Source organism: Amphibalanus amphitrite, unplaced genomic scaffold (assembly GCF_019059575.1).
Source record: "Amphibalanus amphitrite isolate SeventyFive unplaced genomic scaffold, NRLGWU_Aamphi_draft 000601F_arrow, whole genome shotgun sequence".
Lineage (NCBI taxonomy): Eukaryota > Metazoa > Arthropoda > Thecostraca > Balanomorpha > Balanidae > Amphibalanus > Amphibalanus amphitrite.
Genome location: NW_024882095.1, coordinates 55,105 through 81,867, shown reverse-complemented (window position 1 = coordinate 81,867; position 26,763 = coordinate 55,105). Strand labels below are relative to the sequence as shown.

Genomic DNA, 26,763 nt, shown 5'->3' with positions numbered 1-26,763 from the left:
AGAGCATCCAATCACCACATAATCGTTAAAATCTAAATAAATCCAGTCACCGTCGTCATGCGCGGCGACACCACCTGAACATCATACAATGCCCCAGTTAGACTCCTAACCGTCTTCCGATACCCGTTCAATCACACGATCCAAGCTCTAGTCATGTAGATGGATATTTTCCGATACGATAACGATACGATCACATTCCGACACGTCTTCCCTGTGGCTGACGACCCGGTCAAAGGTCCCTGGGGCCTCCTCCGGACCGACCAGAAAGGTTCCTGGATAGCATCCGTTTCTACCATACAAACTCGGCACCAAGGGGGGGGGAGAGGGGAGAGAGGGCGCTGGCAGACAGTTGGTAACACTGGGGGACAGTGGAGAGTAGAAGGGAATGGTGGGGTGTGGGCGGGAATGGTTAAGTGTGGTAGAAAATGGTGGAAGGTAGGAGGGAATGTTCGGAGGTGGGACGGAAAGGTGGGCGGTGCGAGTGAATGGTGGAAGGTGGGAGGGAATGGTGGAAAGTGGGAGGTATTGATGGAAGGCGGGCACTGGGCAGTAAAATGAAGAAACGGTGGACGTCGGACGGCGGTAGACGTTGGGAGGTAAAATCAGTGGGCACATGGTGGGAGGTGGGAGAAGTAGCAGATGCGGGACGATAGGTGGTGGGCAGTGAAAGTAGACAGTGGATAGACAGAAGTGAGAAGACTATAAGCGGTGGACACTGCAGTGTTAACACAGGTGGACGGTGGGTCCGGCAGACTGCGGTTGGTAGTGTGTGGTAAAAGACAAGCAAGTATGAGTGGCTGCAGGCAGGCGGGCATGGCAGCCCCTGGGTTTTGTAAGTTGACAGCGGAAAGCAGGGAGAAAACACAGCAGCCAAATAGCGGTTAAAACCAGAAAACCGGTTATCAAACGGTGGACATAAGGCAGAAAGGCATCGAGCGACAATCGAGCGACGGACAGCGGGCCGCGGAGCACGGCGGGACCACACTGGAGGACCTCGTCGGTCCTTCGTCGGTAGGGTCCTAACCGGTACGAGCCCGATTAATCCAGTTCGGGGCGGATCGGGTCAGCCCGGCCCCGGTGAAATGTGGGAACAGGACGGGTCGGGTCGGGGTCAATTGCAGTGAGTCAGAGGGGAGCGATTTGTTTGTTTGTTTATTGGGGCTTAAGGGCGCGCCGACTACAAGGTCATTTTGCGCGCGAGGCGGCGCTGCGACACGACAGGTGAGGGGGACGCCAACGAGATATGGGAGCGAAGCAAGCTCACGAGGTGAAATACAGAGGATGAGCGTCTTCAGAAACTTGACGAAGCAAGATAGAAAGGAAGAGAAAGGGTCGGAGCCCGGCAAGACACAATCGGGATTGGTCGCTCTGTATGAAGAACAGAGGGAAATAAAAAATTACCTATTACACCACTGAGAACCCATACGTACCAATCGGAATACAAAATGGGCCCAGAAAATCGAATTAGAAAGAGTTACAACTTACAGTGCGCCTGGCACCTACACAACATTCAAACCCTCTAAGTATCGGTTAGCTTCCGATCCTAAGCATCACCTCCGAAGATTGTCGATTGTCGGAAATTTACGTCACCCATACCGATAGCAACACCATCGGTCCAACAACTATCAACGACCCGTGCAGCCGCTCGGCAACATGTGGTCTCGGTGGCTCGGTATGAAACTCACACCGATGCTTGGACCGCGTACCCACACAGTGATACCTGGAGACCGCAGCGGGCCATATGGTATCCAGGACGACCAGACAACGGAACGGCGGGGGCGGCGGCGGGGGCGGGGGCGGCGGCGGGGGCGGAAAGGGAGCTTGCGCCAACAAACCACAATGAATCAGCCGTGTTAGGCAAATTCTAGGAACGTACGATCGAACCGGTGAAGCATCCGCTTACAATCGACGTCCAATACAATGCAACAATACAGAGCGACAACGCCCAACGCCAGAAAGGCGTTAACAATTGTAAGCATTGCTGGCTGATCAAAGAACCATCAATACCCAATGGACTGGGAGGACGCCAAAGTCCGAATGGTACGCAGAGTTCTAAGAGGACCATCCAACACCCAAAGAGAAGACTCCAAATGGTACACAGTTTTCTTGGAGGACCAGTAAACACATCCAATCGAATGGGAGGTCTTCAAACGGTATTCACTACGCAGTGTCGCTGAATTAACACCTGACTAATGAGACTGCGCTCACGTGGTGGAGTGGGCGCAAGGTCCTGCCCCCACTTACAGTTCAGGCTATTAGGAGAACTTATTGACGCCAAACAGATGTCTGGCTTATGAGGTTATTAGCAACAGGTGTTCTGCTTCAGGGCCTACGCATCTGGCCAAGGACACTAGGTCGAAGAGTGTCCTTTTTGACCAACACTGATTGAGTGAAGGACAGGGACGAAAGAAAAGCAAATTTCGGTCTCGACCGGCTTGACCTTTGTACAAGAAATATTGCGCGCACTTGCAAGCGCTAGACTTCAGAACATCGAGAGCAAATAAATGAAGTAATTCAATAAAGTAACTACAAGCCAAGCAATGTTCAAGTGATGGTGGCCCAGTGATGCATTGTTCAATGCGCTGTCGTGCGCAGTGAGAACTATAGACGCATTAGGTTTACTGACAACTTACAAAGCAATTAGGACGCTCCAAACAATGACTGATAGACAACTCAAGTCGAACGAATAGAAACGGGCTTAACAGTGACGTTGATGGTGCTGGACTGGACAGGGAAATAGACATTTCCTGACAAGAACAAACTAAAAATAATCTACTTCATTACGATAACCATCCAAAAACACTTAAATTGCGGTTCAATCAATACATGTGGACGCAGATATATTACTTCCCGAAAGTTGGATTACTAATTACTAGAATCGTGACGACATTTCTGGACAACCTTGTTGAAACTGTACAAATCATCAATCGATTCCACGTGAATTACTGAACCGTAGAACAGGGTGGGCGGCGCTGCTCCGGTCCCTCTAATCCCTCCCACTCTCTCGTTGAGTCGCCAGCGTCATCGGCCTACATAAAACCCTATTGGATTACAGTTTTATTAGGGGCCGTTGGCCGGGCCGGACGCGCCCCTAGGGAGGGTGGAGGGGTGCCTAGGAGTGGGCACGTGTCCTGTTACCTGTCGGGGGTCGAGTTTAACCCATATATGCATGAATTAATTTTTTGTCGAGAATTTGTATGAAACTTTCTAGCATTGTTAAACAACATGTTACTAAGCTGCTGACATCAACTGTTTTGTTTTTACATTTAGTGCTTGCCTGATATGATCGTTCAAAGTGACGTACAAAAATGTACGTCTATGCCAGGTGTCAACAAGACAATTGTGACGTCTGCCGCCGCCGTCCTAAAATAATACATCCGATATCCCTAATACAATGCTAACGTCTTTCGTACTTCAGAAGCGATGTATGAGGGATGGGTTGGGGTGGGGATGGGGTTGTGGAGGGGGTAGGGTGACGTCATGTCATCGTTAACCTGGGCGAGGGGAATAACTTGTGTTGTATGGTCAAATATGATGTATGATATTTTGTGTTGCATTAGAGACCCTTGGAAATGGTAGTTACAATTCATACGTTGAATTAGGAAATAGATGTAGATCATGTATGATGAAAATAAGGAAATTTGCAAAACACAACTCAATTATGTCAACTTTTACCGTCTATTGAAAACTTGTCTTATGTACATAATAGTCAACATAGTAGATCTATAAAAAGAGCACGTTGTCAATGGCGATCAGGAGGTGTTCTGCTGCTGGCCACCGACGCGGTGACCCTGTGCTCCCCTGTGGCAGTCACAGTCCGGCGCCCGGCGCGCTCCATGCTGACTACCTGACTGCAGAGCTTCTTGAGGAGACAGAAGATGTAGCCGTTCCGCTGGGGGCCTTCGCCCAGGACGTCTGCCTCGGCCACGCAGCTGACGCGTCGGTCGTCGTAATGGCACCACCTGTCCCGTCCCACACTGTACACGTCAGACACTGTCCCGAGCGCGTGGCCCCGCTGTAATGACTAAAGACGGCCATCAGCCGGACGTAAAGTCGCCGGCATGGTCAACGGAGCAGAGCGACTGGTCGCCCTCGACTTAGAACTCGGAGAGGTGCGTCTGTCCAGGGGCGTCGGCCGGCTCTTCCTTCCCCAGTGACGGCATGATGGCCTCTTGGAACTCGTGATCCTCGACCACGTCCATCCAGCGCATAACAGCCGCACTGCAGCCGTTGTTGGCAGTCGTAAATGCTTCGATGGTCTGATTGGACTTCTTCTTGAAGGCGTTGATGTCGGTGAATTTGTTCGCCTTCAGAAGGCGATTCTCTCACATGGTACCCGTGCCATGGAACTGGCGCTTCTGGATCTCTGCTGCAAAACCGATCATAAGGGTCAAGCTTGGTGCTGCTTTGGAAGTGACATACATCCATAATCATCCCGAACCGGTTGAGCCGGTGGGTGCGACCAGTTACGGGCTCAGTTACGTCTTTACGGCTCAGTTACGTCTGTTACGGCTCAGACCAGTTACGTCAGGCGGGCTGGGTCAGCATTCTCTTCGTCGCTAGGGTCTTCGTTTGTGTCGACGCGAACTTCCGGCGGCTCTAGGACGACGACCGTGACATCGGCGACTCGACTTCGCTCCTCGATGCCATCCAGATTACAGGGCTGCGGAGTCGGAGTCGGAGTCGAAGTCGGTCGGAGTCGACAATTCTGACCGGAGTCGGAGTCGGAGTCGATTTTGGAAACCGGAGCCGGAGTCGGAGTCAGAATCACCGACAAACCCATCGACTCTGCTGACCTGGCAGGGCTGCTGATTCGGGAGTCGGAGTTGGAGTCGGTCGGAGTCGATAGTTCTACCCGGAGTCGGAGTCGGAGTCGGAGTCGGAGTCACTGAAAATCCATCGACTCCCGCAGCCCTGATCCAGAACATCGTTTAGGCTCACATTTGCCATCAAACCAAAGCATAAACGTGTTTGATGTTTGGGAAACAAAATGTAACGGATATGCATAGACGTACATTATTGTACGTGCGTTTTTGTGAAACGTACTATTTTTGGATTCGCTTGGTAAGCAAAATTAGCATTATAATGACACCACTCATGAAGTTAGGGTCATGCTTGAGCAGATTGCTGGCAACGAAAGCTAATCCGGGAAAAGCACTTAACTATAATTAAAAACACTTGGCTCACCCTGGGTCGAGCGTCTGAACGGGTGAAAATCTTCCCGTTGCGGCATCAACAAACCGAATGTCTCAAACTCAACACTGAATGCATTGGAACCGTGTTTTTTGGTATTCACCTGACGGCTAACAATGTAAATGATTTAGAACGACCGCGTTTGATGGCTCATTAGCTCTATTTCTATAAAGATGGCACACATTGGTCAACTCAAATTGACGTACATTTATGTACGTCTATGCATATATGGGTTAATTACAGGGAGCCGAGACAGGCGTCCAGACGTGGACGAGCGAACGGCTGGGCCGACGACACGGAAAGCTTTGAGGAGAGGGACAGAGGTTGGTTTGGGTCCAGGCGTGGCCATCCAAGTGTGTAGACGTCGCAATGTTCGGCTCAACTGCATTCAGACATTGTTTTATGGACTCAAAAGCGGTAACTAAAACGTAAAACAACATTTTGAAAGCCATGCGATTGTTGGAAATTAACCAAATAAGATTTTACTTATCCATGTTTTCCAGCCGAGATAAACAAAGTAGAATGTCATCTTGGTGAGACGGATTAAAAATCACGACGGGCTAAAATCATACCACTGATGGCACTTCGCTCATACGATAATACCCTTCAGTTCCGGTACGTGGGTGGCCGATCGACAATCGGTAAGACACGCTCTCCCCCGTCCCTCATCATTGCTCCTCCGACCCTCTCCCTTCTCCCTGCTCTCCCCTCCTGCATACCAGATCCGTCACTCTACCCGCATCAACGGACGACGCTTCGGGGCGTCGTCATAAGAGCAGAGCACGGATCGATATCTACGCCGCTTGATGAGCGAGCTATAAAAAGACGGACGTAATGATACGTCCGAGCCCATTATGAACTAATCAGCACTAGCTGTAATCCATCCGAACGGAGGTTCGGCTCGATAGGAGCCACGTCGAAACGACGGCGACGCAGGAACGACAGAGCGGAGACGAAGGCGAAAAAAGGTGGACGAAAGAATGACAGGAATAATATGTATGTATGTATGTATGTATGTATGTATGCATGTATGTATGTATGTATGTATGTATGTATGTATGTATGTATGTATGTATGTATGTATGTATGTATGTATGTATTGACATCAAAAGCCTTCCACATATGGCATGGCGATTACGGCTTTGAGTAAGATGATCATATGCAGAGAAATAATAATAACCAAAATACAAATGTAAGTAGTAGGATAGTCTAGCTGCGGAATGTCACATCGACTTCAAATGTGAATCAAACACTATTTCGTAAAAAATGGCGGCGATCGTAAGCCACCTTGCCACTCCTCAATTTATAAATCATCCTCTCGCCCTCCAAGCGAGACGCTGACATAATACTCATAGTTAAACACCCATTACATCAACCCGAGTCCCGATACATATCACATCCATCAAGAGCAAAAACCGGTTTTGGGTGAGCCGCAAACCATCCCATTAAAATGCTTACACGACGATTACACGCCAGATTCCCGGCTATGGGAAATGATGAGCCAGACGAGGTAATCAGGAATTACAAAACGGGTACATCCGGGATAATAGTCTCAGTTGTAATATCGCATAAGTTACATGTCTGCTACGAGGTGAGGCATATGAGTCAGCAGACTAGATGGCACTGAGTACCTGAAAGAGGGAGTTGCATCTAATAATAATATAATGTTTATTTGAGCGATGCTCCCGAGCATTGTTTTATTGGTTGGATGACGGATCTGGTGTCAGGCATTAGGCATGTTTAAATAAATGATGAGGGTAGCGAAAGTGTAACTGCTCTCGATTAGATTTTTGTGGTTCGACAAGTTAGATTATATCAATAATTTGTTACCTATATATCAGTCCCACGCACAAGGGGGAAAAGCTCAAATTATTGAGCGCTCAAAATATTGAGCGTGTGACGTCAGAGGCTCCCATAGGCGTAATGCTGAGGGCTCAAAAAATTGAGCCGTTTCAGGAACACGTTTTGCAAAAGCAACTCGCAACACCTAGGGAGAAATGGCAACACCCTAGGAGAATCACTAATGATGCAAAACAGATTAGGCTTTCATATTTTTCACTGCTCAAGCTTCAATGATTGGGGGAACACCAATTTCTAGGTCGAAATCTTACGGCATACCAGGATGCCTTAAAAACAGGCCAATATTTATGTCGAAATAAAAGTTATTTTTTGTCCATTCACGTTTTTTACTAGGGTTCTGTTGGAAAGAGCATTTTTCATACTACTCAAAATGATTGCGACTCAATTTCACATCACCCATATCGGAGAATATTTTTCATTTGGCGGCGCCGTTTGTTTATTTCGTCGCGACGTCTCCGGTCGCGTGGTTGTCGTCGTCCTTGTGTTGAAGGTAAGTTTTTATCGTTTTAGTTATATTTAGATGTTAAAAGGTACACTGAAAAGTTTGAATATGCTGTGATTTTAAATTTGGAAACACGTAAACGTCAATCAATTCACGTTTTCCTCGATTTGCGTGCAGATAAGTAACTGTCGACGAAAGTGGCGCCATCCGATATGATGTTTTGAGGGAAAGAGACACAACATATTTACGTGAAAATTTCTGTTTTTAGTGGTCTAAGTGCTTCAAAGAGGCTGTGAATGTTTTCTTCACACAATTTTTCATTAGGTATGATGAAGTAAAAGGTAGTTTCAGTCTTAACTTTCATATAATTGACATTAAAACATATGATAGTCCACTGCTATCAGTGATTGAGTACCTTGATATTTGGCATTTCTTATTAATTTGAATGTATTCTCTATCCATATGTCCTGATAGTAAGTGACAATACTCTGCCAATATGTTTCCATAGTTTTCACATTCATTTTCCAGTCCTTTACATAACATCACAATTTACAATCAACAAAACTCAACTCCTTCGTTACTTCACAACACTGACAGCATGACAGACTGACAGTCAACTATTGTGTGTGAATGCTGAAACAGGATAGCCACTTTGCTGACTGGCTCATTTGAAATAAGATAAAAATGATCCTTTATATCATTTCCATCTGGAGGATCGGAGTCAACGGAAAAGGAAGGCCACTTTCAAGCCTCCAGGTTTAGGCTGCCAGACGCCAGTTGGCAGTCACCACCAAATTTATAATAGATTAATTCATTATTATACTTTGAGACCCTTAGGTCACTGGATCGGCATCACATTTTCAGTTTCAATATAGTAAAGGTTTTTATTTGTATGATGTGAAATATTTTCCTGAATCAGATTTTAATTATCCCTAGGTACCTGGTAGAGGTTTCGGATTTAATGCTCGTTGTTGGTGTGCAGTCAGGATTTTTTGACAGGTCCAGATAGGGAATCCTGAGCAATTTTATAGTTAAGTGGTCTCCTTATAATCACCACACATTTTATCAAAAGCATTTGTAGAATTCATTCAAGGAAGAATTTTATCAATGTTGCACCCATTTCTTAGACGACCTAGGCTGCATCTTTTTTTAGTTCCTGTTGTATGACATATTTTCCATTTTGTTCCACTGCATAAAGAAAAAAAAATCGTTTGAGATCACCAAACAGCTTTTCTTTTTCTGGCAGGTCTGCACAACCAAGCGGTCGCTGGCGAGGACGTCGGCCGTCCCTGTGGGTAAGGTCATCTGCTCAGCCTTTGTGGAGATCAGCAAGACGTCACCAAGATGAAGACTTCGCTGGAGCAGAAGCCGCTGACCCGTGTCCGATCGGGCAGGTCATGCTCGACGGCACGAGCCACAACTTGAACGACTCGGTGACATCAACAACATGGTGGAGCAGGTGAATGAGTTTGGCGACGTGTTGTGCGACTGCAAGAAGGGTTGTCTGCGTGTTCTGGCCGGCGGAGCGGCGACGCTGCGCAGTCTGTGCTGGCGGTGAGCAGCTGGCCGTGGTGACCGCGCGCGCCCACATGCGCCGACAACCTGTGCGGCTTCGACGGCCCGGGACAGCCCGATGCCGCCCACTATGCGATGCCGACCGCGCACTGTCCACACGGCCACATGGAGGTGTGCCCGCGCCTTTTGCCCGCACGCCGCTACCTTGCAGCTGGTCTGCAACCACGCCGTCGCCGCCTGTAGCCCGATAACAAAACGGCTGTCTGATAATGCCGCGTGTTCTTTGTGATGTTGCTACTGTGATGGTTGCTACTGCTGGTCTGAGACTCGATGTTTCCATTCGTCTTTTACATGTTAAGGATTTGATAATGATAAGCTTAGTCCGAGCTTAGGTCGTTTATATCATTTGTTATATGGCATATTTTGGATCAAAGCAGTACGACACTGCCTCCTGCTTTTGTGATGTATGCTGGCAAGACGCAGGTTCCGGTCGCAGGTCACCCGGTTCCAATGTGGTCGGGCTGGCATGCGATAATGTGATGTTGTTTTGCTCGTCTCTGTGTTCCACACTTGATGATGTTTGTGAATCTAACCCACATTGTATAGTATTTTTGTTTGTTTGCGGCCGATGGCCTTGTAAGTTGTAACCGTGGCAATACAGTTTTTCCTGTATAATTCTCCAATATTCAAGCGTGGGTGGATATCTTTCTGTAATCACGTATTCCCTTCTCCCAGTACTGTCAGAAAATATCAAGGCGACCGATAAAACTACTAGCGGAAAATGTGACATGATGCCATGGGTTTGTGAAAAGTTTAGGTACCACGTAGCATTCAACTTCCTGCATTTCTGTTTCAACTCAGTTTAACGTATTTCAACGAACATAACATCAAAAATGGCAGCCAGTACCGGCTTCACCTGTCACGGAGAAGGCTCAATAAATTGAGTGTAGATGCTGGCCGGCACTCAATTTTTTGAGCGCCAGCTGACTGTCGTCTGTCGTGGCGCTCAATTTATTGAGTATCGCGGTCCCGAACGACAAGTGGCGCTCAAAAAGTTGAGCGTCTTTAGGGCATTTTCTTTCCGAAAACACCGATATAAATTATCACGGCGAGTGTTCGAGAAGAAACCTTGTCGCTCTCTCTTGCCATTGATACCTTATTTGGATACGATATTTGCCGTAGTGTGACGCTAGAGGCATTGTAAAATACCATCGTTTCGCCTATTCCTTCATAATGGGGCCCGCTCAATTTTTTGAGCGCTCAATAATTTGAGCTTTTCCCCCTTGTGCGTGGGACTGATATACTCAGACAAATTTAAGAGATGTTAAATATAAAGAAAAATATCCATTAGTACTGATATCATCTATTATCTAATATGGGAATAATAGGTACACCACTCCCCACTAGTGAAATAAATGAATGCATTATGAGATGAGGAGGGTTATGATCCCCATTAAATGTCTCTTGCTTCTTGCATTTATTGAATAAAGTCATAGCATATCAGGCTAGTGTCTACAATCTGTATTTATGTAAAAGCACATAATATGGAGTGTGATGATCTGTGTTTGCCATAGGCGATTTTACTCTTATAGAGTTTTCTGTAGTTTTACTCTAATAGTGTTACTCTTAAAAAGTTCTGCATAGAGACAGAATCACACTATGTCAATAACTAGGAAATAATTATAAAGCTGGCTGGCTGGCTGGCTAAATGGGCTGAAATATAAACCAAATGAGTTAGTAAGTTAATAGCAACTCTGCCCCTCTGAGGCACCTACCTGTACCAGGTGAAGATCAGGACGGTGACATGGTGGTACCAGTGCAGGAAGATGAGCGGCTGCTTCCTCAGCACGATGAAGACGGTGTCACCCAGCTCAGGCACCTTGGACATGGTGAACAGGTAGCTCCAGAAGGCAGACACAGTGTTGTTCTGAACAAAGCTGTGGGTGGAGAAAGGGCATTGGTCACATGCTTGAATGTGTACGTGATCTTGCTGAAAATAAGAAAAATAAAAAATGAAAACTGCTGAAATTATAAAAATTTGGAAGCATGTTAAAGGATTTGTTGGATTATGGTATATCTTAGATCAATAGATGTTGACTTTCTGCACAAGTGACCTGACTGCATTTTTCCTCATTAAGGGCAGGAAAAATATGGTAATTCTATGGAACAAATTAAAGTTTTCCAATAGATTGCCAAGATGCCAAGAGGCAGAACTACATTGCTCAAAACTAAATGAACTCATTTAAAATATTTGAATGAAGAAACAAACATTCCAAAATTCAGTGATGAACAAAATGACAGCAAAACTCACCTAGGGCCAGCCACACAGCAGGAGTGATGTAATCCGAAATGCCTCAGGACAAACAGCATCTCTGGGACCGTCCTCATGGTGCCGATGATGCTGAACACCGCCAGAAAGAAGTTCCACAGGGCCAGAGTGTTCCGGAGCTCGAACCGCGGGCGAGACTGCATGTAGTGTTGGCCGACGACGATGAAAATCATGTAAGCGCCTATGTAGTACATGCAGACATACCAATTTTCTGACATCCACTGGCGTCTCTCCTTCTCGGCGAAGTCTTCCTCGAACTTGAATACGTACGAGTAATTGGGCATACTCATAGAAACGGTCTCCATCTTTGCAATGTAGTTCTTGAACAAGACCTAAATCACGCGCACAGAATTGATTAAAACTGTGAATTTTGTTTCCGACGACCGGCCGTCCCCAACCACGCACGCCGACGGACGAGAATCGTCTGCGCCGCGCCACTCGCGCGCACCTCTTTTGAAGACAGCTGATTCTCAAGGCCAGCGGCGAAGCGGCGATCCCAGGCGTAATGGCTCGGGGGGATCAATTTTTCCGCGTGTTTCGAGCGACGAGAAGCCACCGCGAAGAAAATAAGTCTGCATTTGATAACGCGATAATCGTTAGCTGATTATGGTTACAATTATTTCTAATCGAACTCGAGATGCAACCAAATGACGTTTATTATTAGTGTAATGCGAATCATTATTATTCACATCTTGTACTATGAACGTCAAACCCCTTGAGACCCCACTTTTTTGCGATAATTTTTAAATGCGTCAACTTTCGTTGACAATATTCTGGCATTGTATGTTTCAGAACCTGCCGAAACTTTTATTACTAAGGTATTTTGACGCCAAACGATTATGGAAGGTATGTACTTCTCATTCACTCGTAATGCTAAGGTCAATTCAGGCCCGGGGAGAGGCTTGCGCTCGGCCACACTCGAGCCCCGCCACCAGCGCCATCTGCTCTAAATGCCATCTACCAGCGCCCGCTACCGCTACCACCTACCGCCCACCATCAAGCCTGAATGGAGCGAGAGACGCGAGTGACCGGTCGCCGGGCAAGGAGCGCCGGAGGGGTAGGGCGGAGCTTAGCGCTGACGTCATTACGTGGCTCCGCCCCATGAGCGCGTAGCCTCTACCCAAACAGCAGATACGTTCCGTAAAATTTAACATTACGAGTGAATGAGAAGTACCTTTCATAATCGTTTGGCGTCAAAATACCTTAGTAATAAAAGTTTCGGCAGGTTCTGAAACACATATTGCCAGAATATTGTCAACGAGAGTTGACGCATTTACAAATTATCGCAAAAAAGTGGGGTCTCAAGGGGCATCAATGCTTTTCGAAGGTATCAGGGACGCGGAAACTAGTTTGAAGTTGTGGGGGCAAGGGTCATCAAGATTACTTAACTACTCATGGCTGTGGCGGAGACCGATTCCGGGGACAAAACCAAGGTAGTTACTTACCCCAAATTAAATTTCTCTTCGGATTTAGACCACTTCATTTCGCGAAATGTCGAATAACGTAATCACATAAATTTGAAGAAAAAAAAGTTAAATATATCAAAATTACTGCGGACTTCACCTCTGCGCCGTCGAAGGGGGCATTCAAATGCATTAGCCTTTTAAGATTCGAAAACTGCAGACTTTGAAATTTAATATTTCCGAATTAAAACAGTTCTCGTTGTGATTGCCCAAATCGGTAAATGCAGGCTAGGGACCCCAATTTGACTATCTCAACTCAAAACTAATGTTAGGTGGGATGGTCACTTTAAAGGAAATGAGAGGAATGCCACCATATCAGACTTCAGAGCTACCCCTATGAATTTTTTACGCTAAGTAAATTTCGTCGGCCCACCCAAAGTGGCTCACCTATTTTTGCCTTCATTCCATTTTATCCAACCGTGGAGGGGAGGGCAGCTTGGGTAATCAAAACCAAACTACCCCATTTTTTATTAGTTCGCATTTGGGCCACTTCATTTTGAAAATTACCAAAATTCCAAATTTGAGCGCAATCGGCCCAGCCGTTTTCGAGCTGTCGAAGCGGGCTCCTGCACGTTGCAACTTGCACGTGCACAGTAAAACATGGGTCAACATATTTTTCACGGCACCCTTGTAGCCTGCCCCTAACCTAAGTCCCTATACCAAATGGTGGCGCAATCGGCTCAGCCGGAAACAAGAACAATATTTTTAGCGGTAAGCCGATGGTCTGAGAGTTGAAAGCAATCACATTATCTAACGAAAAAATATCGATATTCAATCGGTATGAATGAAAGCGCCATATTAATTATGTAGTTGAAAATTAAGCTGAACTGCTCAGTGCTCACTGTCGAGTGTCGCACCTTGGCTAGCTTTATTACATAAGTTATGTTTTTCTGCTGAAAGAATCACTGAGATTTTCCAACCGGTCCTTCCCCGTCGAGACGTCGTCTTATTTATTATATAAACCTGCTGATTGGAATTTCCGGTTATGTTCAGTATTCAGACTTCCGAATGTGACGAGATGGTGTAATTTCCCGACAGAATTATATAAAAGGATAACGTGATTATGTCTGTCTTTTCCATTGCTTGACTTCTTAATTTCGAGCTAAGTCATCGGGACCGAAAATGAATATAAAAATACCCAAGACTAAGAAAGTGAAGGTCAAAGTCAGTGCCAAGGGTATTGGGTACCTTCCCAGTAATGGTCCATTAAAAAGGACTAACTAGTAACTACAAAATAATCCGATAAATAGACCCATACTTGATTAGCAAGAAACATACTTAATAGATGGCCGGTTTGCTGGACGTCTCTAAATAAAAAGAGGATAAAAACTGAGCACAGTAGTCTATAATGTCAGTGCCTACCAGTAGCCCATTTGATGAGAAGTGTTGTTTTTTGTTCGACCAAGTTTAAACGTAATTGCTGCTTTTTGGCGAGCACAAATATTTTGACTCGTGATCACACAGTCTGAACGGAGATAGCTGATTTTGTTCTACGGTGATAAGCATCGGCTTATTTTAACGCACCAACGAACAGGCAGGTATTACCACGATATGATCAGCAAACACTAAACACATGTTAGTGTCAACTGTAAGGACAGGTAACGCCTATGCTGCGTAGTTTATTTCTCTAAACTGGAAATTTTTAACAATCATGTACTTCCCGCAGCTTGCTTAAGTATCTTTCAGACCAGTTTTCGCATCCCCACCCTGACATCAAAGTCACCTTCATGCACCAGACATCTCGGTAATCACGCCTCTAAGATGATTCAATACAACATTACATAATGTTTCACGCGGAAGACGGTTTATTGCGTTCATATCTGAAGCATGCATTACACAGGATTATCCTGTGTACATTGCTTGTAATTGTGGTCGCGCGACTTTTCCAGAGGACTTATCTGAGAGCTCCAGATAATGTGGGTGGGTCTCGCATAACGAACAACATTCAGATTATCTGCAATTTTGTCATATGAACTTTGCTTTAGGAATCAGACGGATATAATTCTCGGGGAGTGGCGCGTTATCTTATTTTATGTAAATTTGAGGATATGCTATGAATTAGTGCACGTGCGTTGTAATATAATCAGCATAATGGTCATGATAGGCCCGCTTTGTAAAAATGATCGGCTACATGTCACGCGTGATGAACAGACCCAGTGTTTTTATATACCTTGAACAGACCAAGGCTATATAGAACTCCAAACAGACAAATGCCGTTATGGCTCGTTATGGCTGACAGCAAGGTGTGGTGCGCGCAGTTCCGACGAAAACTGTGTGTGTAATGTATATGTAAATATATGAGGAAGTATGAATGGTTTCCGTCTAGCTCACACTCGTCAAAAATGATGTTGCATTACTAGGTTTTAGGTTTGGCATACCCTGGCCACTGCGTTTTTCGATGGAGGATAGTTTTCACTTTTGAAATGAAATAGGATGCATATTTCACATCTCCAGTGTAAATTACGTCATCCGTTTACATTTTTTTGTTTCGAAATCATTTCATTTTTGACAGTCTAGGAATGTTGTGTGTATACCTATTATATCACATGTTTGTTTTTACAGTTAGGGATGAGGAATGAGGATGTATATCTATGGATACTTTTGGGGCACCCGGCACTCACGCACAACCGTAGAGGTCTTTTTGACATTTGAGGCTGGACCGAAATAATATACCGGCGCCCGCCCCTTTATTTTTATTCTTTGGTACCTAATTGGTGCTGTAAGGAGCAAGGCTGCGGAGTCGGAGTCGGAGTCGGAGTTGGAGCCGATCGGAGTCGACAGTTCTTCCCGGAGTCGGAGTCGGAGTCGCCAAAATCTTACCGACTCCGACTCCGGGGTCGTAGTTAACGCTGCATGGCTCAACGTCATGCACTGCACCTGGTTGATTGACGATACTGCACTCGAAATTATATTTTGTCGAAAAAAGGCAATTTTGCTGTTTTGGACGAACGTTTCCAGCGAAAGAAGCAGAAGACGGTGAATGCCCCAGAATCTGCTTCTTAATTCTGCACTGTTATTTTTAATGCATATTTACAATACAACGCAAAGCCTTGGAACGCACAAGGGATCGTTTCAGGCAATATAACTAGATGCCGGCAGCGCTCGTGCGTTGCCTTGGGCCAGAATTGGAGGATCCATAGCCCACGATCCATAGCCCCCCGCACGCGCAGCTTGCACCCCTCGGATATTATCTCGCCGGAATGTCGTGATCAAATGTATTCTTCTTATGACCTGCAAGTTTTGAACCAGTTAGAGCTGCGTTTACCCTGCAGGCGTGGCAACGTACGAAGGGGTGCAATCGGCTTGCACGTGCATAGCTCATGCACCACAGAGTTTAGCTCAACCAAATGTGCATTATTTTGGAGGCCTTGCCTGGGACTACCATTGAACCGATTTTGAGGTTGATAGCTTAAAATTTCTTTGAGCCATAGGACCTCACGTCAAAACGGTTTTCCGACCCCAGCACGTGCACTGCAGCCTGCACCCCTCGCAGACGGTGACCCCCCTGGAAACTGGTTCAAGGTGTTACCGATGTGTCCCGCCAGTATGGCTTTGCCCGTGACCTCGGGTTGACCTGTAGCCTTGACAAAAAATTTCGTGTCACCGAAACTTTGAAGCGGAATAGCATGTGCCACGAAGCACCGAGCGAACCGAGGCCAGCACCAAAAGTTTACCTCGCCGGAGACGAATCAAACGGTCCCACTTTCGTCCCGATCGGTCCACCCATTTTGACTCCAGGTCCAAAAAAGCTTGGACAAACTCACTCACATACTCACATACTCACATACTCACTGACAAACCACGGTCATAGTGACAAACAGGTTCAGCCCAAGGTTCAGCCGCCTTGGTTCAGCCGAACTTTTTTTCAGCGACCCACCAATGGGAATTTCCGGATGCAAAAGCATGCTATCGCATGCTTTTGATCCTCCAATTCTGGAAAACATATCCATTAGGTATGAACTTCAATATCATGATATGGATTTTAATAGAACCATCCGGGGTCGGAGTCGGAGTTCGAGTCGGAGTCGGAGTCGATTTTTGAAGCCGAAGACGGAGTCGGAGTTGGAGTCACCCTAAAATCCATCGACTCCGCAGCCCTACTGGGAGAACGTAAGATGTATAGTTTATATGAACGTCAGATGCTACATATTCATATTCAAAAACATTAGTCGGTGTGACTGTCTGAGCATGAAAGAGTCGAGACGAACAATCCAAAAACATGCGTGCATGATTCGACCCCATCAGCTTTAGTTCCTGGAGTCGCCCCTGCTGGCACGTTATGCGGCTTCGCAAATAAAGGGATATATTTGACCTCTATTTTTGGCTGTTTATAAGTGCCAATAGAATATTCGGAATATACACAATACGAATAGAGGTTTTACTTTTATAACACTTATGTTATCTTAATATCGATTTTTTGAATTATAAAATGTTTTGAGCAATTTTTATTTAGTAGCCTTGTGCTTAAGACTGTTTTCGTTCATTAATGGCGCATTCGCTACAAAATACGTCTTCGCCTTCGGGGATGTTCCGATCAAGATGGGACCGTGTATATCACACCACGGTGAGATTTACACAATACCGGCCATTTGTGTAAATCACACCCACCCCGGTGTGATATACACAAAATCTACTACGTAGTGTAAATCACACCCGGGTGAGGAATACACAGAGAGGGCAGCTGTGTGTATATCTCACCACGATGTGACCTCATAGCAACGCTGAACGTCCATTGGTCAGAGCAGTGACTCTGCTCGCCCATTGGTCAGATCAGACTAAGCACTACGAATATTCCGGCGGGATTCCGGGCGTCCTCTCTCTCGGAATCAGGTGACCGCCTGGCCTGGTGGTGAAGGTGCTTGCACCGTGATACGAATGTTGCGGGTTCGAGTCCCGTCGGTGCGGGCGCTTTTTCCCGCATTTTCGCTTTTCCTTGGTAGCGGTGGGTTCGCTGCCGACCGACAAGTTTAAAAGCACCAATACAATATGGAAAGCGACGTCTGAATGCTCGTGGCGAAGCGGTGCAGTGCCGAAGGCAATGCCTTAGGAGAGATTACAGGCAATGGTAAGTCAAATATTTTTAGGTTAAGTGGTTGTGTATCTGGCTTCAGGCCGAAGGCCTGAAGCCTGATGCACAACCACTTAACCTAAAAATATTTGACTTACCATTGCTTGCAATCTCTTCATGCGAGTACCTTCTTCCTCATCCACGGGTAGGCAAAAATCAGTAGGTCAGGTTAGGTTAGGTTAGGTTAGGTTAGGTTAGGTTAGGTTAGGTTAGGTTAGGTTAGGTTAGGTTAGGTTAGGTTAGGTTAGGTTAGGTTAGGTCAGGTCAGGTCAGGTCAGGTCTAAGGTTTGGTTAAGTGTATTGTTACCGTGCCTACTGTGTAAATCTCACCCAGGTGCTGCGTGGTTTGACACCCAGGTGTGATTTACCCACTACCGAGCACACAGTGTATATCACACCCTGGTGAGATTTACACATTGGCTAGGCCTACTGTGTAAATCACACCCAGGTGCTGCGTGGTTTGACACCCAGGTGTGATTTACACACTAGGAGCACATTGTGTATATCACACCACGGTGTGATTTACGCATTTGCCGGGCCTACTGTGTAAATCACACCCAGGTGCTGCGTGGTCTGACACCCGGGTGTGATTTACACACTAGGAGCACATTGTGTATATCACACCCCGGTGTGATTTACGCATTGCCGGCCCACTGTGTAAATCACACTCCGCGTGGTGTGATATACACAGGAGTAGTGTATTGTGTAAATCACACCCGGGTGAGGTTTACACTACAGTGCGATGCATTATGTAAATCTCACCGTGGTGTGATATACACGCGTCCGATCAAGATACCTATAAGAAACCGATACGGATCAGTATTTGCCCCGTATCAGCGTGAAAGACGGAGCCAGTTGGTTTTGGTCTGCAATGTTTGCATCAGTTATATGGTTATTTTAAAAACCCTTAATTTCCACCCGTATTTTTATTGCTGCTGGCGCTCATTCTCCGCCTGTTTCTCTCTGTCTCTTTGTTCGTTTGGTCAACAGTGTGACAACAGCAGCCAAACTGAAAGCGCTCCAAAAGTCCAAAGTAGAACTACCTAATAAAAGCTGTGGAAAGGAGAAGAAACTATGATTCAACTAAGGATTCAACATAGCCTTGGATTCAACAGTAATTTTCCGGTGGTCTTTAAAGTATTGTTTTTTGGTTGACATTTATCCTGAGGACCTTCTTTACAAGTCAGAAGTTTTTTTATTGTATCAGTATTGCTTAGCATTTTCTCTTTTAATTGAGACATGGTGTTCCATTTTTCAGAGTGCTGACTTTGCATCTTTATGCTGAAACAGGAAGGACATCATCATGATATCTTGCAAGGCTCTCCTACCAGCATATGGGATAATCAGCAGCTTCCAGGTGCTTTTACGACACAGGTCCATGTCAACATTGAGTTACGTGCAGAGAATCAAACTTCTGCAGGCCTTGAAGGAGGATGATGACAAGTAAGCTATTGAATGCTTTCAGATGTTATTTTTCAGACTTCATTTTGTACAGTTTGATGCATACCTTTTGATATTATACAATTTTTCATAATTCACACAAGTGGATAATATAAATTGTTGTTTTCAGAATTGTCAAAGTCCGAGAATCTGGCAGAGTGCTGCCATTTGTGGCCAAGAAACCCCTGATTTCTATGCCTGAAATGGGACAGACTGCACAGACACTCAGGTGGATCAGTTTTTCAGGTGAGGCTGCTACCATGTTCCCTTTTGTCAGGCATATGACATGCTTGCTCTGACAGAGACTGGAAAGATGATGATTGGCTGCATTGTAAGGGGAAGGGCATGGCTCCAGTCCAGTTCACTTGGTTGGTTTGTTGGTTTTGTAAATGTTTATTCAAGCAAGGACTGTGGTGACTACTGACTGTGATGGCTATTTTTGGTTGAATACTTTTTGGTTTTGTCCTTTGATTTAGTAAATTAAGACAGATTCATTTCTCTATTGATTTTAGCATTTAACAATTATGGTGTTAGCACAACAGTGACATTTCTGACAGCCATAATTACATTCCTTCCACACTTTTGCCCGATTTCAGACCTGCAGCGTCTCTACCCATCTGAGGACCTGGCCAGCCGCTCCATCCTTCTCAATTTGGCCGACACCGGCCAGGCGTGTTTCACGGCCGACCTGCCAGGCGGCGCTAGTGTCGCGGCCGCCGCTCAGGCCGCGCTCGGTGGGAAGTTTGTCGATCCGCGGGCGGCGCTGTTTCTGCTGCCGTGGGAGGAGGCCTGCACCATGTCACACGTGAGTAGCCCCGCGGAGGTATCACTCGGAGCTGTTCACCAAGGCTTGAAGTGGTTACGAGTCTATTACAGACTTAAGTAAACAATGTTTTTGCTCAGTTTTTGTTACATGCCGTATGTGAAAGCCAATGTCGCGCGCGAATTCTCCACCATGCGATGGCTACTTCCGGTGCTTGATATAAGTATTATGCTCTGTGCTTATATTATCTGTCGGAAATTATTACGTGGTTAGCGTTTTTTTTTCTGATAGCAAATTGACTAGTAACCAGATTCATCACGATCAAGTTATCACATGGTGATAACCTGGGTTTATCACATGGTTATTTTCCCAGCAGTAACCTTCTCTCGCACCGATCTCCCTCAGGCGTTTTCGATGCTGCACTGGCGCGAGACGACCAACTTCTGTCCGGGCTGCGGAGCCGAGCTGCGCTCCCGTCCGGCCGGACACGCCAAAAAGTCAGTGAACATCCTCCCCCTCCCGCCGGTAGGTGGAAAATGGGGGACGCTTGGTGGCTGGGAATCCCAGAGAATGGTGCTGGTGCCGCCGGACGTATCCTATCGAAGGACAAGCCCGAGCTCAAATTACTCGTAACTTTTTCATTAATATTTTCCCGCTCGTTTGTGTTGTGCAAATATTTTACAGACTGTTCAAGATTCAAGATTCCTAAAGATCAGTGGACTAGTAACTACTGTTTTTGACGCACTGTTAGACCGTGGGATAAACATGTTATGTCACATGGGGGATAAGAAATATGTACCTGCATGTGTCTCTGCTACACTGTTATCGTTCTCAAAGGTCGTATTAATTATCCCCTCTATTCCTTCAACGACGTCATGCCCGTGTATCGCCTGCCTGCCCATTGACGTAATACCCTCTGTCTGATGCAATGACGTAATTCCAGCTGCCCGTCGTGTGATACCGTCCAGTACCCAATGACGTCACCGGTGGGTATCACTATGATCACGGACGCTGCTCAGACGCGCGCACTGCTAGTCCGTCAGGGCCGACACCCACCGGGCATGTACAGCTGCGTGGCGGGCTTTCTCGAGCCAGGTGAGGAACGGAAAGGGAACCAGGGGAGTAACGGGGTTCTGCCCGGCATGTACAGCTGCGTGGCCGGGTTCCTCGAGCCAGGTAAGGGGATGGGAACAACAGGAACCATAGGGAACCAGATAGAACCGTACAACCAACAGGAACCATAGGGAACCAGGTGGAAAAATAACCTGAAACCAAGTGTTTTGGGACATGGCATTGGATTGGATGGATTGGAAACATTACGGGAACCAGGTCTCACCACCAGAACCGGAGGGCGGAGGCCTATTGCACCAAAATACCCACCCAGGGTGAATTGTGATTTACTTAGTTTCTCTTGCACCGGGCATCCACTCGAAAACACGACCGTGACAATTTACCTATGTAGAAATTCTATCGATCAGAGAAAAAGCAAACTGTAGGTTGGCGTTCGAATTCACTTAACATTGGCACCTTGTTACGCGCTCGTGTTTTGTCGCAACTTTCATGACTGTCATTTCTCCGACGCCTCAGGTGAAACAATCGAGTCGTGTATCCGCCGCGAGGTGGCCGAGGAGGTGGGCATTGACCTGGACGAGGTCGGCTACATGGGGTCTCAGCACTGGCCGTTCAACGGCGGTCAGCTGATGGTGGGCTGCTACGGACGGACCGAGCAGACGCAGGTAAGAGAGGGAGAGAGAGAGGGAGAGGGAGAGGGAGAGGGAGAGAGAGAGAGAGAGAGAGAGAGAGAGAGAGAGAGAGAGAGAGAGAGAGAGAGAGAGGGAGAGGGAGAGGGAGGAGAGGGGATGGGATGGAAGGGAAGGGCAGGGAAGGGAAAGGAAGGGAGGGAGGAAGGAAGGAAGAGAGGGAGAGAGAGAGAGAGTGCGGGAGAGAGAGAGAGAGAGAGAGAGAGAGAGAGAGAGAGAGAGAGAGAGGGAGGGAGGGATGTAAGGAGGGAGGGAGATAGAAAAAGAGAGAGCGAATGGGAAGTAAGGCCGGAGGTTCTTTTCGGTATCTACCGACATACCACTCACTATTGATAAGCGTTTAGGAAGGCCTTTAAATTAAATATTCATTTGCTTTAAATTAAGAATAAAGTTAAGAATAAAGTTAGTAAAGAATAAAGTTGTATCTCAGTTGCCCATGAATAAGCAATAAATGCGAAACGTCGGGCTATATATCATTTTTTCAATTTTAACTTTATTCTTAATTTAAAGCAAATGAATATTTAATTTAAAGGCCTTCCTAAACGCTTATCAACAATTGTCAATCTATATATATCCAACATGTCAAGAAGTGTTATGGAGGAGCCAATTAAGTACAAGCAATTTACGTTAGCCAAAAATGAAACCGAACGATCGAACGAATAGTTTCTTCAAAGATGCATAGAGGAAAAAGTTCTTCCTTCCTCAACGCCAGTACAGCCGAAATAGAAGAAACAGCATTTCACTCCAGCAGCTAAAGCATATCTAGAAGATGCAATCAAGACTTTGCAAAGTAGGAACGTAATCTTGTCGAACCGCATTGGAAACCATGTGCAACTTCCAGAACATCTGAGAGATCGACTGAAGGCAGTATCAGCTGAAGTTGAAATGAACTTAAAAAGGAAGCTAGACAGATTATGGGATCCAAGTGATTGGAACACAGCTGGAAACATGTCTCTACAAATGTACCAAATGATGGAGCCATTAGGGCCCTTCAAGAAGTATTATGACTAGTGGACGATGTCCAACTCCCAGTTCCAGAAAAGGATGATTACGTTAGGCTGGTCGAACTTTGCATAAACGGACGTGTACGTAGAAACGCATTCGATCGATCGAACTGATACGATATCGTTTAGTGAAAGACATGTTTATAGAAAAGCGTGCTGTCAATGATGATATTTGAATTTTTAATGTGTATGTTGACCAAATTGTGCTGTATCTCAGTTGCCCATGAATAAGCAATAAATGCGAAACGTCGGGCTATATATCATTTTTTCAATTTTAACTTTATTCTTAATTTAAAGCAAATGAATATTCAATTAAAAGGCCTTCCTAAACGCTTATCAACAATTGTCAATATATATATATATATATATCCATACCACTCACTAGTTGGCAAGGCTACGTAAACAAACAATATGTCATGGGTATTCCGAAAGAAAACGTATAAACTAAACTATAAACCGTCGTCAAGTAATAAAACCTATAAGCACAGAACTTCCGGTAAAGCTCCGGCACACAAGGTAGTGACTAGTGTGGGTCGATCAAGCCCCCTCACCAAGGTAGTGACTAGTGTGATTTAGGCTTAAGCCCCCTCCCCTCCCTCGTTCACCGCCAGCTGGACATTGACACTGAAGAGTTGGAGGACGCGCGCTGGTTCTCTGCAGAGGAGATTCTGGAGGCGTACAAACGGATACAGAACAACCCCATGGCCAGGTGGGTGTCAGGTAGTCCGGGGAACCAGAGAGTCTGGGGACCCTGGGAAAGGGCGCGTGAGAAGGCCTCTGTTCTGGTAGTGCGAAACGAGTGATGGTGGCCGCTTAGGAAGCTTACCTGGACAGGCAGTTCAGGAGGCCGGGAGATGAGCGCAAAGCTGCTGTAGTCGGTAGATCACGGAGAAGAGGCGTGATAGTAAATCGCGTCACACACTAGGCCGCACGTAGTATTCATAACACTAACGCGCCATAGTCACTCCTGCCACTACACTGATGCACTGATGCAAAGTATGGTCACGATACGTAGTGTAGATGCGCATTGCGCAATGATCACTACGCACTTTCATTCACTCTTTACGAGTCACAACCCTAGTCAGAGCCACCACCCCACACACCGCCCCACTCCTAGTTCCTACCCCTCCCTGCGAGCGGACGGGGCCGCGCCGCCCGACTGACCTCACTCAGGTCATACAACGCCCGCAGGGCGGCGCAGGGGCGCATCCAGGCACACTGGCCAGGGGGCATGTTTCGTCTCATTGAGACGATCCCACCGGTGCACATACTTGCCAAAAGGATTTCAATAGAATATTGCAAGAATAGATCATTTGTTTGTAAAATGAGTAAATTGTTCACTGGCTTTCGACTCCTCATGGTTCGTAGATGCCTCTCAAGGCTCGACTGCTTGCCTCCTCACCTATCCGTGCTTCTATCCTCAGGAAACTGAAATCCTTCTCTTCCACGCCGCAACCCCCCTCCGGGCTGGACAGGCAACTTTATCTCATGCGGGCTGCTCCCTTGGAGCGGCACCGCTGCTCCCGAGGGAGCGCACCCCGTAGCCGGGTGCAGTGAGTGCCTTGGGGCTGGGTGGCCTGTCTTCGGACGGGCTCAGCCCCGGCGACTCACTAGGGTGCCTGCCCAGACCAATGTCTCCCCCTAGTTCCTATCATCCTTCCGGCTCTGCAATGGTCTTGTCGACCGAAAGGGCCTAACCCAACAAAACAAAGCTTGCCTCCACCGCCAGTAACCCTCGTTCTCCCATCCTGTTCAAGATGTCAGATTGCCTTTGACAGTATTTCTGATTGCACCTCCACTTTCAGGATCCGTAACGAGACCCAGAAGGGTGAGCTATGGGTGCCGCCGCGCGGAACAATCGCAAACAGGATGATCAAAACCTGGCTGACAGACTGCGGCCTCCTGCCGCGGTAGCACTGCCATCTGTGGGCGAAAAGGTCAACTATAACTTCAGGGACTGGCCGCCGGCGGCGCCATTCGTTAGCGACTGCCGTTTTCTGCACATTGTCGGGATATAAGTCAGTTTGACGCTGCAATAATCAAGTTTACTGGCCAAATGCAAAGTGATACAAATTCTAGAAGTGGTGCGTCTTTACCAGCGCTGACGGTGTACTACGAATTTATACGCCGAAACCCAGCATCGCTATTTGTTTCGGTTGCTATCTCCCCTGCAGCGCATCAGGATTGTGGAGTCTCCATCGGCTCTGATGCCAGAACAACTGTTTTGTGTGTGCTGTCTGAGAGATGCTTCTGTGAGCCCGATTGGTAGGTTACTGATCATTTAATGGAATGCTTCTTGTGCCCAAATTCGTCACACGGAAGGCGTTGTATGTCTGTTGGTGAATTGCATGCACTCCTTTTTAGCGATTTTGTAGAGCGCGTCTTATACATTTTTTTTCCCGTTAGTTAAGGTGATAGTGCAATTGTTACGGTAAATGGTTATTATCAATGCAAACAGTGTTCTTAGGCTAGTCACGCAGAACCAATGAATTCACATATTTGTGACATTTCGTCTTTAGATGCGTGTTACCCATAGCTTTCTCATCCCAACTTTTAGCAATTCTCAATTTTCGACACATTATCCTTTGAATGAAGCGGCCTTTGCCCGTCTACTGCTTGTGTGTCAGTTGTCACAATTTTTGAATGCAATATTAAAATTCAAAACGATTGCCTGCTGCAACCTTTCTCGTCTAATGCTTGAGGCCTTATCATACGAACTACCTCAGCTGTTTACCAGTTACCGCGTTCGCAGGTAAAATGTCTGCTAAATGCGTGAAGTTTCTTACTAGATGTCAAGCTGCATACCCATGATAGTCCAAAGTGGTTGTATGCTGTATGACGTGGTTTTGATAGTTGGTTTGTCTTGTTTGTGACTGTGATGGTGACAAATTGAATGTAAATACCACTGTACAGGTACAACCCGCTTGCTCGAATGTTTCTCTTCATAGACCAAATTTATTTAAAGTTTCGAAGGAATGATGTGTTTTGCCGCTGAGTCACGGTCTTTAAAAGCTCTACTGAGCTGCAAGTGCGAGGCGCGTCTTTTCGGAAAAATATTAGTATGAGCTGTCCGGCTCGGCCTGTGACGCTTTTTAGGGGCTTTATCTCAGCAACCACACACTACACGGCGCACAGTATTGGGATGAGCCTGCCCATTGCACGAGAGCCTGCTCCTGAGGTCTAAGGAGTTGCTTTGAATGAAGCCGACCGTTTGACGTTAAGACCGGATCAGGGGGTACGAGACGTGGAGAAGGATTTTACTGTCCTGAGGATGGAAACAACAGAACGGTGGGGTATGGAACGGCATACGGTCGAACATAATTACCACTTAAGTGCCGAACATCTTGCATGTTTCGTGCTTTCCTTTTCGATTATAAATCGCTAACACCGCACACTCCATACCTAGCCCCTTTACAAAGACCAATATACCTGGCCCTTTTACAAAGACCAATCCATAGGAAATGCCTGTATTAAACGCACCACGTCCGACCACCACCTGAGCTGAGCCGATTGTGAAGCATTGAGCGTTGGTAGCACCACATGAACAGTAAATACAGTTCGCGTCGATATTGAGTCACGGTTTCAGCGTATCGTAACAGCGAGGGAGCCAGACGAGCATTCCCATGTGATTGATACATACAAGCAGTGTCATATTTTGGTAACGGGTGCTAAAATGACGAAAGCGGTGGTGAATAATTCGAACGGAGGCCGCTTTCTTGTATACAGCTGCTGTATGAGACACAGAGTATGAACACAACTGTCCGCGTTTTCACAACAAAAACTTCTCACAAACGGACAAACGGAACACAAAGCTCGGTTGGGTCGTGCGCTGAAGCTACTGGACAATATCATTGGTTTGGACAGGTACATACAGGGCACTGAGACACACTGAATTCGGCGGGTGGCAAGCGGGGTATGTGAAATGA

General features: G+C 46.4%; 2 protein-coding genes across 4 annotated transcripts in view; one reads left to right on the top strand and one right to left on the bottom strand.

The window, feature by feature from the left end:
• The window catches only part of LOC122394592 (elongation of very long chain fatty acids protein 6-like), a 36,731-nt gene extending 24,819 nt beyond the window's left edge, over positions 1-11,912 (bottom strand). Inside the window, exons 1-2 of the mRNA XM_043391591.1 lie at positions 11,322-11,912; positions 10,786-10,947 (exon numbers count right to left, since the gene is read on the bottom strand). Coding sequence (XP_043247526.1) covers positions 10,786-10,947; positions 11,322-11,644 — 485 coding nt within the window. The 5' untranslated portion in view covers positions 11,645-11,912. The remainder of the gene's footprint in view (positions 1-10,785; positions 10,948-11,321) is intronic.
• A 6,731-nt stretch (positions 11,913-18,643) lies between these two features.
• Positions 18,644-25,763, top strand: LOC122394591 (NAD(P)H pyrophosphatase NUDT13, mitochondrial-like). 3 transcript variants are annotated; one of them, XM_043391589.1, is made up of 9 exons: positions 18,644-18,734; positions 19,129-19,313; positions 19,441-19,556; positions 19,907-20,115; positions 20,479-20,570; positions 21,017-21,168; positions 21,661-21,809; positions 23,449-23,546; positions 24,643-25,763. In XM_043391589.1, exons 2-9 carry the CDS (start codon positions 19,174-19,176, stop codon positions 24,749-24,751), a joined length of 1,065 nt encoding a protein of 354 aa, XP_043247524.1. In that variant the 5' UTR covers positions 18,644-18,734; positions 19,129-19,173; the 3' UTR covers positions 24,752-25,763. The 3 variants fall into 3 exon arrangements, with proteins under 3 accessions (XP_043247524.1, XP_043247525.1, XP_043247523.1); XM_043391590.1 differs by having other exon boundaries at positions 18,728-18,761; XM_043391588.1 differs by lacking the exon at positions 18,644-18,734 and adding an exon at positions 18,906-18,984.
• Positions 25,764-26,763: the final 1,000 nt, after the last annotated feature.